Source organism: Magallana gigas, chromosome 6 (genome assembly GCF_963853765.1).
Source record: "Magallana gigas chromosome 6, xbMagGiga1.1, whole genome shotgun sequence".
NCBI lineage: Eukaryota > Metazoa > Mollusca > Bivalvia > Ostreida > Ostreidae > Magallana > Magallana gigas.
The window spans coordinates 49,329,119-49,343,711 of record NC_088858.1 but is presented as its reverse complement, the minus strand read 5'-3'; the positions used below and the strand labels follow the sequence as shown (position 1 = coordinate 49,343,711).

Below are 14,593 nucleotides of genomic sequence, written 5' to 3'. Positions count from 1 at the left end.
GAAAAACGGATTTTTAAAAAAAATACATGATGGAGAGCTAACTTAATATTCCTCTGATGACGTAATACATGCACTGTAGCAGAGAAGATTGACATCGTGGAACTTCATGCACGACATTTCAGCGACTACATGCACGCGTGTGGCGCTGTTTATTTTTAGAGATCATATTCGTCCATTTCGATTCATCTGAACACATATATTATGCAATGCATTTATCTATATACAGTACATGCCTCAGTTTAAGTGTATTTTATTCGTTTAGTGAAAGAAATGATTAACAGTTTAATTTTAAAATTAACAATTTAATGTTTTTTATTGGTTTCTCGTGTAAATATTCTGGACATTTTAGTTAATCATAAAGCATCGATTGGCCCTTTGAAGATTTGAACGTTAACATTAGATATGATGGTAAGGTGTTAACTATATAGGACATTAAATTCCTTATCTTTTCTGTCATGGCGAACATTGCTGTTGTACTACATGGGCCGAATGATTTGCGAGTCGTAAGATTTTAAAACAATTAATTTCATTTTTCTTTGAGACATTGAGCCAAAAAACGCCTTATCAATTTGTTTTCGCCGAGCTTTACTCGTAGATCAGTTATCTTGTGGCGTTAAAAGAATGGGATATCCCACTGTGCAGTATCAGGTGTAGTTGTACGGTGATAGGACAATTCGTTTCCATATCATGTTGGCCGGGTCATTTTGATACAATGTTAAATAATGATGATGGTTATCTATATATTAAATTATCTTATTGATCATATCTATTATTCATAATTTTGTTTTCAGGAATCGATTCCGGTGCCTGAAATTAAAGACAATGGTAAATTGATTATAATTATGATTATCTGTTAAAAGTACTTCTTATATTTGTACATGCAGTGCATTCAAGGGAATCAAGAATCCTTAAGTCAAAGTAAATCGAATGTAGGATAGAGAAAATTACTCTATTCTTTCAACGCAAATCAATATATTACATGTTCATGGTCATGAACCATGCCAGAAACGGGAAATATTTAAAACAACATGCTTATTATCTCATCGTAAGAACATATTTAATGCACATTTTACATTTACGAATTTATTGAATGAATAATTAGGATTGGTTAATCAGCTCCACATATATTTGTTTATACAACTTCCTGAGTTTTTCCTTTCCAGAGGTCCTACTGGCCATGTGCTCGGTGGGGATTTGTGGGTCAGACCTGAAGTACTGGAAGTACGGAAAATGTGGAAAGTTCAGCCTGGAAAAGCCCATGATAATGGGCCACGAGGGAAGCGGAAAGGTCGTCAAGGTCGGATCCGGGGTCAAACATCTAAAAATAGGTACAGCCATGCATGTCATTATCAACGCGAGATGAAGTGATTAGTTTATGGGTGTACTCTAAATGCATGAAAAAACAGTAAGCTAAAAACAAAGACAGCAATAGATTATATTGAGAAATTCAACCAATCGTGTGAGGGCATTAAAATGAACGGCTTAGTGATTTTGATAACTTTCTAAAAGTCACAGTTTAAGATATTAAAACCATCAATCTGCCACCAAACTCCAATTGCTGCAAGCTGTAACCGTAAATCATCTGTCTGAATCATTTGTTTAAATCATTCTCTTTTTTTGGAAAGTTCCCTGCTTAGAATACACATGCTTTAAATAATTTAAAATTACAAAAGGATGTCATAACATCAGTAATAAGATCCACAAACAGAAAGCTTTATCTACAGTCGCTACCAAGGGATAGTATATAAATGTAAAATTGAAAATCTTATATGCGAATTTACGAAATCTCACTTTCTCTCATTCATTAGGATATTTTTTTTTCATCTACAGAACACAGTTTCATTTATTCCACATGATTTGTATGGTTATTATGACGCAATGGCTTTGGCATAGCCAAGGGTTTCGGTCCACTCCGCTCCCATTTATGGCCGGGGATGCACATAGTGAAGATGTGACTGGGGCAAATCTGGATACTTCGTTTGGGGTTTTTTTGTAACCAGAAAATAAAAAATAAAATTATTGAATGGGGGTGCGGTTGGAGATGGTAACAGGAAACAATAACTAATAGGAGGGGTTAATCGTGGGGGTGGGGATGGTGGCAGTGTAGTAAGATTATACAGGGAAAACCGTGTAAAATATTTAAACTTTTTCAAACGCATTTGACACAACTAGGTGAACCTTGTAAAAGGTGAATGCAGAAGAAATGATCTGTACTGAAATGAATAATTCAACACGGTATAAACTCTTGCACATATTATGAATTTCAGAATACATGCGTATATATATAGGTATACAGTATTCTTGATTCGTATATAATTATTTTACTATGAAAAACAAATGCTGCCTAGCCTAGTTCTCAATAACTGATTAGCCAAGGTATGTACGTGTACAGCACGTGTACATTGAACGGCGATGTGTCCGTGTCGTTACCCTTCTGGATAAAAAAAAATTAGTTGTAAAAGCAGTATTATTTTCCTTCATTTTTAAATCGTTGACCAAAACATTTCGACTAGCTAACATATAAACGTAGGGTTATTAATCAACATACACGGTGTCCCTGGGACGTTCAGTTAGACACACCGTCCTATTGACCTGAATATCTGAATAGGCACGTGTTTGTCACATTCCTAGAGTTCTGCCCCTTTGGGCGTGACGTTGAAAAAAGATGATATATTTTTCCATCTTGTTTTTATTGGGGGGGGGGGGGTGTTAGATACCAGACTGATTATTATCAGCTGAATCAACATGCACAGTCTAAGCTAGGTTTTGATACGAAAAAATGATATTATAATTCAATTAATTTATATTCATCTAGATAAATTCACCCAAAAACTATATAAGCAACTTATGTAATGTGTACATATTTACAGTCGGTAAGATCAGAGATTATAATGACCGTGGAGAACTGACAATCCAAGAACATACCGTGACGTGGCTCAATTCGGGGATGCAATATTTGCGTTGTTCAAGAATTAATTATTTTTGAGAAAAAAAAAACCTGTAAATGTTATAGGTATGAAATCGTAAATATTTGTGAAATATTTAAATTATTTAGGACAAGTTAAGCTTAAACTTTAAAAAGTTATGCCATCTTTGTAAATTCAGTCTTCTAAGCTCTTCAAAATATGCTGGAAAATATAGCCTATGTAAATGATAGAAATACATGTATGTAGAGAATTTTCAACAGTTTCTAAAAACAAATTCAAAACGTATTTCTGCAACATATGCAAAAAAAAAATTATCTAAAAATGATAGCATTATGAAGAAAAAAAATCTTTAAAAACCCCTATTGAAAATTAACAGCATATCTGTTGATGGTGTTCGTCTCTTTTTAAAGATTGAGTTATATCCCTTACGTTGATTTGCATTTCAACCAATTAAATAAATGAAAACTTTGACATCATTGATAACCAACCACAAAGTATAGACATTTTTAGCCATTACGTCATAATATATAATCATAGTTGAAGGGAAAACTGGGTCCGGAGTTCGAATCCCCGTGTGGGACGAGGGAACATGTGTTGTCTCGCAGCTTTTTTTCAATAATAGACCCCTACCCTCCAACAATTTTTTTTTTTACAAATAATTTAGAGTAGAACCCATCTTCAAGGTATAGTAAAACTGCAACTATAAATTAAACATGATAGTTACTGCAGATTTTTCCACCCCTAGTGTGGTTTTGCAAGTTTGTTTTCTTGTTTTATTTTTAATTTAGCCGGAACAATATTCATGAAAATATCTAAAGCATATCTCGGGCTTTATATTGATTTTTCTGCATGTATAACGAATACCACAAGTAAATGTAATATACTTGCATAAAAAATGTTAAAACAGGAATGTAGCATCGGGTTTTTTTTAAAGTATGGGGGAGATTTATAAATTGATGATTTAAATAAATCTATTTTATGGATTGAAAATATTTGATTACTTTGTTAGATATTTTTTATTCTTGTGAAAGCGATATGCCTTAAGAGACTTATATATTGATTGATAAAAAGTATTGTTTTTATCTAGCTATTTAAGTTACGTTGTAAAAATATTTGCAAATTGTAGAGTTAAATCAATCACATTCAAAAGTTTTCAACAATATTCCTATATTTTGTATATACTACATGTGGCAATCATATAGTAAACGCCACATTTTGCATTATTTGATACCATATACAACGTACCTACTTATTTTAGACATGATTTCTACCCAAGATCCTATTGGGTTGATGCACATGCGCGTATTCAACGCGAAAGTCAATCGCATTATATGTAGATTTATCCTAGTCCATCGGAGTTGTATCTTTAAATCAACTGATTTATACAATCACTCGCACTGGGGTTGGTGAGGATCTGTGCACTCAGTTGATTAATAAATCTGCAACATAGAATAGTTCTTTGAAAAAAATTTTGGATTGTTGCTGTTTTTACTGAAAGCATAACTTGTATTTAAAGTTTATATTTGAAAAAAAAACAAACAAATGATATTCATAAAATGAATGTAAATCAAAATATTTAACAGTCTTTAAAATTCATAACAAGACCATAAGCACTTGTAGCATTTTAAAAACAAACTTTTGCAAATTATTGACACATATGCATCAGACCAAATTTGCATGCAGGCTCAGTTAACCAATGTTTGAAAATAGTTTAATCTAATTCTGGGAGGGGGGTAAAATGTATGCTAATTTTTCCTTTTTTCTTTTATTTTAAATTCAATACTTACATAAATCTGTCGGCAATTACTTTGTTTTGTACAGGTTAAAAAAGCGGGTAAAAACCATAATGATTGAGACTTTCACGCAGACTTCCCTATCAGATACATGTAAGCTATAACAACTGTTACTGACACTAAATCAGCAATGTTCAGACATTGGTTAAAAAGATACTCCTACAAAAATCAACTCCCTTTTTTTTCCCTTACAATTTTCAGTTGTGATGAAAGCATTCAAGTTATTGAAATTTAGTATTTTTAATTTAAAAAAAAAATTTTTATACTCTGAGAAGGTTAATAACCCATTAACATGTTTATTTTGGTTCTTTTCACAGCTTTCCAGCAATGGGAATATTACTTTGTACAAACTTGTATATGTGTACATGTAATGTAAAATCCTGCATGGTTTTCAGATAAAATCAATAACGAATAAATTATAATTTCCGAACGACCGCTTATTTCGTCCGTGTAGTTTTCCTTATCATAAGGTTAATGCTAGTATAACACTTGATATGAGATCCCAGGTAGCGAGTCATGTTACATTGCCACATTGTATCAGTTCAGAACAATTTGGGTAAATAAGGTAAATGAATCCTTTTAAAAAATCATAATTTGAAAAAATAAGATTATCATATAAAAAGTCTTGTTGGAGAGATTAAGCTTTTAAACGTGTACGTATACGAGTACGTTTGCCCCCCCCCCCCCCCCCCCCCCCCGCCCCTCCAGTTTAATGCGTATTATGCCATAGTTTCTGCACACCGCGTAATTCTACAAGTTGTACAAAACATGGGAAATCAAAAGTAAACGAAGGTAAAAACTTGTAGGAATTTTAATGAAAATGTATATGTATGTAGACTGTGTGTATATCAGACGTTGTTTTATGTAAAGCAGACGAAAAATTAAGAACGACTATGCTTTTCATTTCATCGAAGTTATAATACATGTACACCGTTTTTTTATTTTTCAAAATCCTAGGTTTTTTATGGCTTGTCCTAAGTGTTATTTTTGATTGTTTACATTTCAGGGGACCGAGTGGCGATAGAGCCAGGCGTTTCCTGTGGAGTGTGTCGTCTGTGTAAGACGGGGCGCTATAATCTGTGTCCGCGCATCTTCTTCTGCGCAACGCCGCCGGATGACGGGAACCTATGTCGGCTTTACAAGCATTCCGCACAATTCTGTTTCCGGTAAAACATGATATGTAAATACAAAATGTATCATCAAATGATTTCAATGGTTAAATGTGGTATCGGCATTTGACAGTTGGTCCCCCTTGTATGTTGCAATGCGTTACTAGGTACCCAATGTGACGTCAAAGAAAAGCTGTGTTTTTTTAATTGTTTCTGTAATATGGCGATGTTTTTGTTTCAGGTACTTTGTAGACAAATTAGAAGAGATAAAATCGTTAAAATAATCCTTTTCATATTTTAAAATAGGTATACTGTATTCACATTTGATTACTAGTATTCTTGGTTTTAGCACACCTTGATTACGAATTAAAAGTAGAAATAAAAACGTTGCAACCTTTTAGTAGACCTATGTTGTTCTAAATTTATAACATAAAGACACTCATGTGGATTTTCAGTTTAAAAGCGGCAAAACTTTATTTCACAAACTTTATTAAAAAAAAATATCAGTCTTCAAATTTTAACTAAAAGTTTTATTAAAATATTTTGAATAAGATCTTGAAAAAAGCAGGTTATTTTGCAATAATAGTTATAAAGAACACGGTTTTTGAAAATCAGTATCGTGGTAACTTGCCAGTTAAATTAGGCGTAAATCTGGAGACATTTTACTGTAATTTCCCAGTTTTACTCGGATTTGTTACACATTTATATGTCCACGTGCACTGGTGGCCTCACCTATACATTTAACCCGAAAGGGTAGGGTGACACATTTTGTCTTTAATTTGTTCAAACATTTAACATTTATCCAGTGACTACATTTTGCGACGTAGATCCATCCTAAAATGAGAGACGTGATCTAAATATGTTAGAAAATTAGATAATTTTATACTCTTCAGGTTGCCGGATCACGTGACTGATGACGAAGGTGCGATGCTGGAACCTCTAGCTGTGGCCGTTTACAGTTGTCGTAAAGGCAAAGTCGGGCTGGGAACCAAACTCCTTATCTGTGGAGCAGGTTTGATTGAAATAAAGAATGAAATCGCTTTAATCAAAGCTGATAATACATATACAGTGTAATTGTAAAATTCAGGGACCATGCACCCTCTTTGGTTGTTCTTCTACAGGTCCAGTGGGAATTCTAACACTAATGGTGGCCAAACAAAACGGTGCCACAACTGTAGTGATCACAGGTACATGTACTAATAACACGTCATCACAGGTACATGTACTTATAACATGTACTAATAACAAGTAATCACAGGTACATGTACTTATAACACGTCATCACAGGTACATGTACTAATAACATGTACTAATAACACGTCATCACAGTTACACATGTAGTAACACGTCATCACAGGTACATGTACTAATAACACGTTACACAAAAAAATGTACTAATAACACGTTACACAAAAAATGTACTAATAACACGTCATTACATGTTGATGTACTAATGACACGTCATTAAAGGTACATGTGCTAATAACACATCATCAGAGGTACATGTACTAATAACACGTCATCACAGGATCATGTACTAATGACACGTCATCACAGGTACAGGTACATGTACTAATACATGTTACACAAAAAATGTACTAATAACACGTCATCATAGGCACATGAACTATTAACACGTCATCACAGGTACATGTACTAATAACACATTACACAAAAAAATGTACTAATAACACGTCATCACAGGTACATGTACTAACACGTCATCACAGGTACATGTACTAATAACACGTCATCACAGGTACATGAACTAAAACACGTCATCACAGGTATATGTACTAATTACACGTCATCACAGGTAAATAAGCTAAAAATACGTCATCACAAGTATATGTATATGTACTAATAACACGTGATTACAGGTACATGTACTAATTAAACGTCATCCCAGGTATATGTACTAATTACACGTCATCACAAGTATATGTACTATTAATACGTCATCACCTGTTCATGTACTAATAACCCATCATTACATGTTCATTTACTAATAACACGTCATCACAGGTACATGTACTAATAACACGGCATCACAGGTACATGTACTAATAACACGTCATCACAAGTATATGTACTAATAACACGTCATCACAGGTATATGTGCTAATAACACGTCATCACAGGTATATGTGCTAATAACACGTCATCACAGGTACATGTACTAATAACACGCCATTACATGTTCATGTACTAATGACACGTCATCACAGGTACATGTACTAATAACACGTCATCACAGGTATATGTGCTAATAACACGTCATCACAGGTACATGTACTAATAACATGCCATTACATGTTCATGTACTAATAACACGCATTACATGTTCATGTACTAATGACACGTCATCACAGGTACATGTACTAATAACACGTCATCACAGGTGTATGTTCTAATAACTCATCATCACAGGTACATGTACTAATAACTCGTCATCACAGGTTCATGTACTTATAACACATAATTACATGTTTATGTACTAATAACACGTCATTTCAGGTACAGGTACTATTAATACGTCATCACAGAAACAGGTACTTGTAACACACCAACAAAGGTACGTCATCACAGGTACATGTACATGTATTTATTGCACGCCATGAAATGTACATGTACGTCATCACAGGTACATGAACTAAAAACACGTCATCACAGTTATATGTACTAATAACACGTCATCACAGGTACATGTACTAACACGTCATCACGGGTACCTGTACTAACACGTCATCACGGGTTCCTGTACTAACACGTCATCACGGGTACGTGTATTAACACGTCATCACAGGTACCTGTACTAAATAAAGTAACATGTCAAAAAAGGGACCGACTCTGTAAAAAGATAGTAATAAAATAGCCCCTTACATCACATGAACATTAACTAATAATACGTCATCACAGGTACATGTACTAATAACAAGACATCAAGGGTACATGTACTAATAACAAGACATCACAGGTATAACAAGTCATTATAGGTACATGTACTAATAACACGTAATCACAGGTATATGTACTAAATCAAATAACATGTCTAAAAGGGGACCGACTCTGTAAAAAGGATAGTAATAAATTAGCCCCTGTTTTGTTTTTTGAACAATTTTCTTTTTTTAACATTTCAGCGAATTAAACAGCAGAAAATATAACTTCTAGTCCTTTATTTGATAATATGTTTTTATGTCATATGTCATTTTTACTTTTATTTAATAATTCCAAGTATTTCCAAGTCTTATATATTGTTTTGTTTGTTGAAATATTCTGCATATTTCAAAGATATCGACGAGACAAGGCTGGCCTTAGCAAAGTCTCTTGGGGCTGACTTTACAATCAGGGTGTCCTCCGAGAAACCCGAACAACTGGCCACAAATATATCGGAAATCCTCGGTGATCATCCTGACGTAACTATTGAGTGCAGTGGTACTAACTTTGGATTTTCAACAGGAATATACGTAAGATGTGAAACAATTAGTCAATGATATTTCATAATATTTTACAAAGATGCTACATACAATCTTTTTTTACGTGAAATAACATCTATACGTTAAATAGCCACATCAGAAAAAACTTGAGGAATGTCACCTACATAATATATTAACAATGAAATTTTCGTTCTTTACAAAATAAGACTGTCACTGAAGCATGCGCTATCTTTGTTCGCTGAAATTTCATTCTTTAGTAAGGACGGATTCGTACAAAAACGCGATAAGCTGTCGGTATTTCTTCAAAAACTAAGATGAAAAAAATTCTTAAAATTTTTGGTGTAGATTTTTAAATCTTTTTATCTTATTGATATAGTTATCCTGCATATAAATACATTTTTTGCAAATACTGATTGTAAATGTTTTACTGTTTTCCAGCATTATCAATATTAATTTCATCACAAATTTATCTATGCTTAAGTTAACTGAACGGAGAAATTACCATGTTATAAAGATTTCACTCATTTAATTTATATGAATGTAAATACTATAAATTTATTGAAACATCATATCCTATGATTGCATTAGCATATTGAAATAGTACTAATATTATTTTTTATTAGTTAAAATAAATTCAGCGATATTCAGATTCTTTATTTTGTTTTCTATATTTAATTTTACGATATCAAAACCTCTACGCGTACGCGTCTTGCCATATTTCAAGATGAACCATATAATTTCAAATTCAGGGCTTAATTTCAAGATATCATAATTTTATCCTATGAAAAAATAAATAATCAATCGAATTCATATAATAAATACTCTTTAGTTTTAGAATCTACTAATCTTTATATAATTTGTTCACAAACGAAATTATGAAAAGAATGAGAAGCAGTGGCATAATTTTTAACGTTGTTTGCTGCAAAATGCGTCAAAACTTCCACCAACAATGGGCATAAAGCAGCAAACATAAAAGTCCAAAAAGCATGTTTCAGTGCGCGTTCTCCCTTTATATCGCGCCAATCTAGGCGATCTGGATGATCAAATTTGAATCCTGTCTTTTCTAATATATTTTTCTCTCGGTTGGTTGTTTTTGAAGTGAGATCTGGTCTTACTTGTGTTGTCAGGCAACGCTCCCCGGTGGCTGCCTGGTCATGGTTGGTAGGGTCCCTGGCGACGCAGAGTTCCCCCTTAATTTGGCGTTCACGAAAGAGATAGATATCACCGGAGTATTTAGATATGCTAATTGGTAAGCGATTTGTTAAATTTCACTCACCCAAAGTCATTGTTGCGTTTTATTTGCATAAACAGAGAGATGTATTGACGGATAGAGTACTTATCTGTAGTAAACATCTTGTAATATGAAGAAAATCAAATTACCTGTTTATATTTCCTTTCTGGGATTTAATCGTCTAACGATTTAGATAAGGTGGATACCGTCGGTTTCCTTTGATTTTCAGGTTTTCAGTCTTCTAAATTTATGTACATTTTTAATGTTCCAACAAAAATTATTCTATCGCTTAAATAGTTTAGCATGTTGTAGTCTTTAATCCTACAAATTAGTTTCTGTTCCGTTTATTACACAGAGAAGCAGTAAACGCCAGTAAATATTATCAATTAGCGAGTATTTTTGAAAAAGTTGATGTGATATAGATAGATTTTTGATAATGACTGTATATTATCGTTACAGAATCATTTTTATGTTTAGTGTTAACATGTTAAGTTTTCAATATAAGTATACAATTTTTACTTGATATGTTTATTATGGTACGCTTATTTCTATTCTAATATGTAAATATTTATAAGTTTATAATTGTATAGCTTCCCGTGGTTTGTATAGGTCCTATGAGCCTGTAGCAACTTATATCTTGATTTTATAAAAATCTTGCACATGGCACTTTAATAATAATAATAACTTTCTCACCTACTGAAATAAATTTTCATCTATTAATGATTTCAGTTTAACATGAAAAGTTTTTCTTTATTTGCCATCCGGTTATTGTTCCCGAGAAGCCAAAAGTAAAACGAGGGTCTCTTATAGCATCACTCCATGAACTTGTGGACATTCTCAAAAATCAGTATTATCATTTCAGGTCGTTTCGTGGAATTATAGTTCTATTGTGATATATATTTATAGAAATTTTAGAAACCTATATGACCACTTAATTAGCCGGGCAAACGACTGTTTTGACTTATTCTTATCGTAAACATGTTGCCATATTTGTAGAAAAATAAAGTTTGATAAAATACCAAAGATAACCAGAAATTCAGTGCAAGATGCATCCAAAGACTGAAATATTTATTTAATTTTTTCAGTTACCCAACTGCCTTAGAACTTGTCTCAAAGGGCGTGGTGGATGTTAAGCCCCTAATATCCCACCGTTTCTCTCTGCCTGATTCTGTTAAAGCCTTCGAAACCGCTTCATCACATGACACCAAAGCAGTTAAAGTTATTATTGAATGTGGCCAGAATTAGTTTCAAATTTTCAGTGCGATAAAAATATTTTACATGGTGCATTTGTTTATCATTTTTTTCACACATATGGAATTTTCTGATACTTTGCCAAGCATAAACGACACTTGTAAAGAGATGCAAATTAGATAGCAAGATTTAATCAGATGTGCATCTGAAACAAATTCATTTTTGAATGTAATTAGACGATAAAGAAACCATATTTTTAGTTTTGCGGCTTCATTGTTGATACTTTTACACGTCTTTTGTTAAAAGGAAACGCGAATTAATTTAACTGAAACCGGTGTCCGATAGAAATGACTTTCCAGCCAAAAAATATTTAATTTGAATTTCCAAAGATTTAAAAGAATTAATTGTTCTTGCATTGAAAGATTCGTGGTTCGATATGATTTCAAGCGTGGATTTGTTGATAAGATTTAAATATTTGAAAGCAGTTGCTCTGTACCATCTTTGCTGATTAGCAATGGGTATCGGTTGCTCTTGTGCTTTGCTCTTAGAAGTTAGCATTTTATGTACATTTCCTATGTCTGATAAATACATTCCGGATATGGTTGGGCGAGCGATCAGATCGGGGAAAAGTAATTGGTAGCGATACAAAAAGAGAGGGGTTAACAGAAATTAAACGTTTTTAGTATCGCAACGTGGAGATTCGCATCTAGAAATCTCTTTTGTGCTTTTTACAATCACTAAAGCGTCCAACAAATTTAGTCAAAGCCATTTTTCTTTACAATACCTTAATAACCTCTCGAATGTGTTTGATGTTATGAAAGATCTTATCTGATCTTGTATAGGTACAGTTTGCTGAATACAAGACAAGATTATTTTAGATATATACTGCTGATAAGCGGTACAACTTAATAGGTAATTGTGCATAACGCATTGACGGGACTCCCTCCAAACCAATACCAATAGACAGGTGGAAAAAAGACCAACTCAGGAGCATATGTTCCACTAAATCTTTCATTCTTTAATTTTGTGTTCAAATCGATAAAGATGCGATGAGGGCTTTTAATAAACGACGGACTCTTTTATATCAGGCGATGTTCAAAGAAATTATAATTTCTGAGACAAGTTTTCTTTAACATCTAAACACAATCTGTTCAGTTAGGAAAGAAGCCGCAGATTTTCACTTAAAATGAGAGTAAATTTCTATTTGTGAACTACATCAAAGGCTTATGAGAGATTGTGATCATAGATGGAAACAAAGTATTGAAATGTGATTATATAACTTTGTAACTTTTACTTGTAACCCGACAAAAGAATGAACTTTATTCCCAAGTATTAGCTTCTCTATTTAGTTTTGATTAAACCCTATTAACACAATATTTTTTTCAGAGTACAAAAGAATATGATAAAATATATGAAAAAATATTGTTTCTAAGAATATTGAAAACGATTTAATATTTTTTTAAATTTTAATTCGCAACATGATGCGGTGTTTCAAACAATATATGTATATAATTCTTTATTATTATTCCTTTATTCATTTATTGCATCATAGAAAAATATTAATATTCAAATAAAAAACATTGCCATTTTATTTTTCATTTTGGTAAAAATAGTCACGATTATGTTGAATGTAAAACTTTACAGAAAATGAAATCTCATAAATTTTCATTTATCGTGTAAACTTTACATGTTACATTGGCCGCTAAAAGTAAATACTTTATCTTTAAATTGATCGGTTATCACTTTATCGTCTAATTATGTCTGAATATTGAAATTGATATTGAATATATTACTGATTATAAAAAAAAATAACAAATGATAACTGGAACTTACTTTCTAATCTTCAGAAAATGGAAAAATATATTTAGAATAGTTCATCCGATTTTTATTAATGATGTATACAAATTTGTCATAAATGTAAAATTAAACTGAAATAGAAATATTTATAAATCATAATTTTTTTTAGAATCAAAATTTGGTTGTCTAAGCTCAAAGATAATTTTAGTATCTATATTAATGAAAAAATTTTATGAAAAAGAATATAGATGATTTTCTTTGAAAAGGGACTACATTTGCAATACTTTGGAAAGAGAATTCTTTTTACTGTTTTTCATAATAATTTGCTATTAATTTTTAATTTATTTAGGTAAAATATGTTTAAACAACAATGTTGATTTCGCACAATTTTGGTATAGCTTTAAAATTTTATCCCTTTTATTTCAAAAGAGTAATTCTGAAGATCCCCCAGTAGCAAATACTTAATTTTTTAAAGTAAATTTCTAAAATTGAATGTAAGAAATATTTCAATTTTAAGCAAAATATTATTTGCTCTTTAGAAAAACTCAAATAGATACAGAACCAGCCATTCTTGTACCGAGGAATACACAATACTCATCAGTATGTTTAGTATTTCTTTGACCTGCTGACCTCAGCTGTCTGTGACAGACCGATCGATCCAGAGAACTATGTGGTCTCACTCGTTAATGAAAACTTCTGAAAAATTCAATTCGGGGGTTTATTTGTGTGTGAAATGGATACTAATTGGAATAAAAAAAATTATATACTGTACATATGCACATTATGTTTATTAAATACGTGTACACTTACTTGCTATTTAATTTTTTTATATATAAAAGGTATTCTAATCAGCTACCAGCATACATTTATTTTTGTTAAATTAATGTACTAAAGATGCATGTATTTTTTTTTTATTCAGCCACCAATAAATGTATCTTATTAAGTGAACATGCACTAAATTGCAATTCATCTAATTGCTAATATAAATGTAATATTTATATTCATAATAATAGAATACTCAGTAGATTTTATAAATGTATATCTATTCTAACTTTATTATTTTAGCAATTTGTTTGGATTAATTTTTTCACTTTATTTGAAATGTATT

General features: G+C 32.1%; 1 protein-coding gene across 2 annotated transcripts; it reads left to right on the top strand.

Annotated features, from left to right (window-relative positions):
* The first annotated feature begins 442 nt into the window (after positions 1 to 442).
* Positions 443 to 14,321, top strand: LOC105322062 (sorbitol dehydrogenase). Of its 2 annotated transcripts, none has more exons than XM_020064779.3 (9): positions 443 to 503; positions 792 to 825; positions 1,164 to 1,328; positions 5,727 to 5,886; positions 6,723 to 6,841; positions 6,951 to 7,016; positions 9,121 to 9,296; positions 10,394 to 10,515; positions 14,025 to 14,321. In XM_020064779.3, coding segments are annotated over exons 1-9 (891 nt in total). In that variant the 5' UTR covers positions 443 to 455; the 3' UTR covers positions 14,026 to 14,321. The 2 variants fall into 2 exon arrangements, with proteins under 2 accessions (XP_019920338.3, XP_011418885.3); XM_011420583.4 differs by lacking the exon at positions 14,025 to 14,321 and adding an exon at positions 11,583 to 12,632.
* Positions 14,322 to 14,593: the final 272 nt, after the last annotated feature.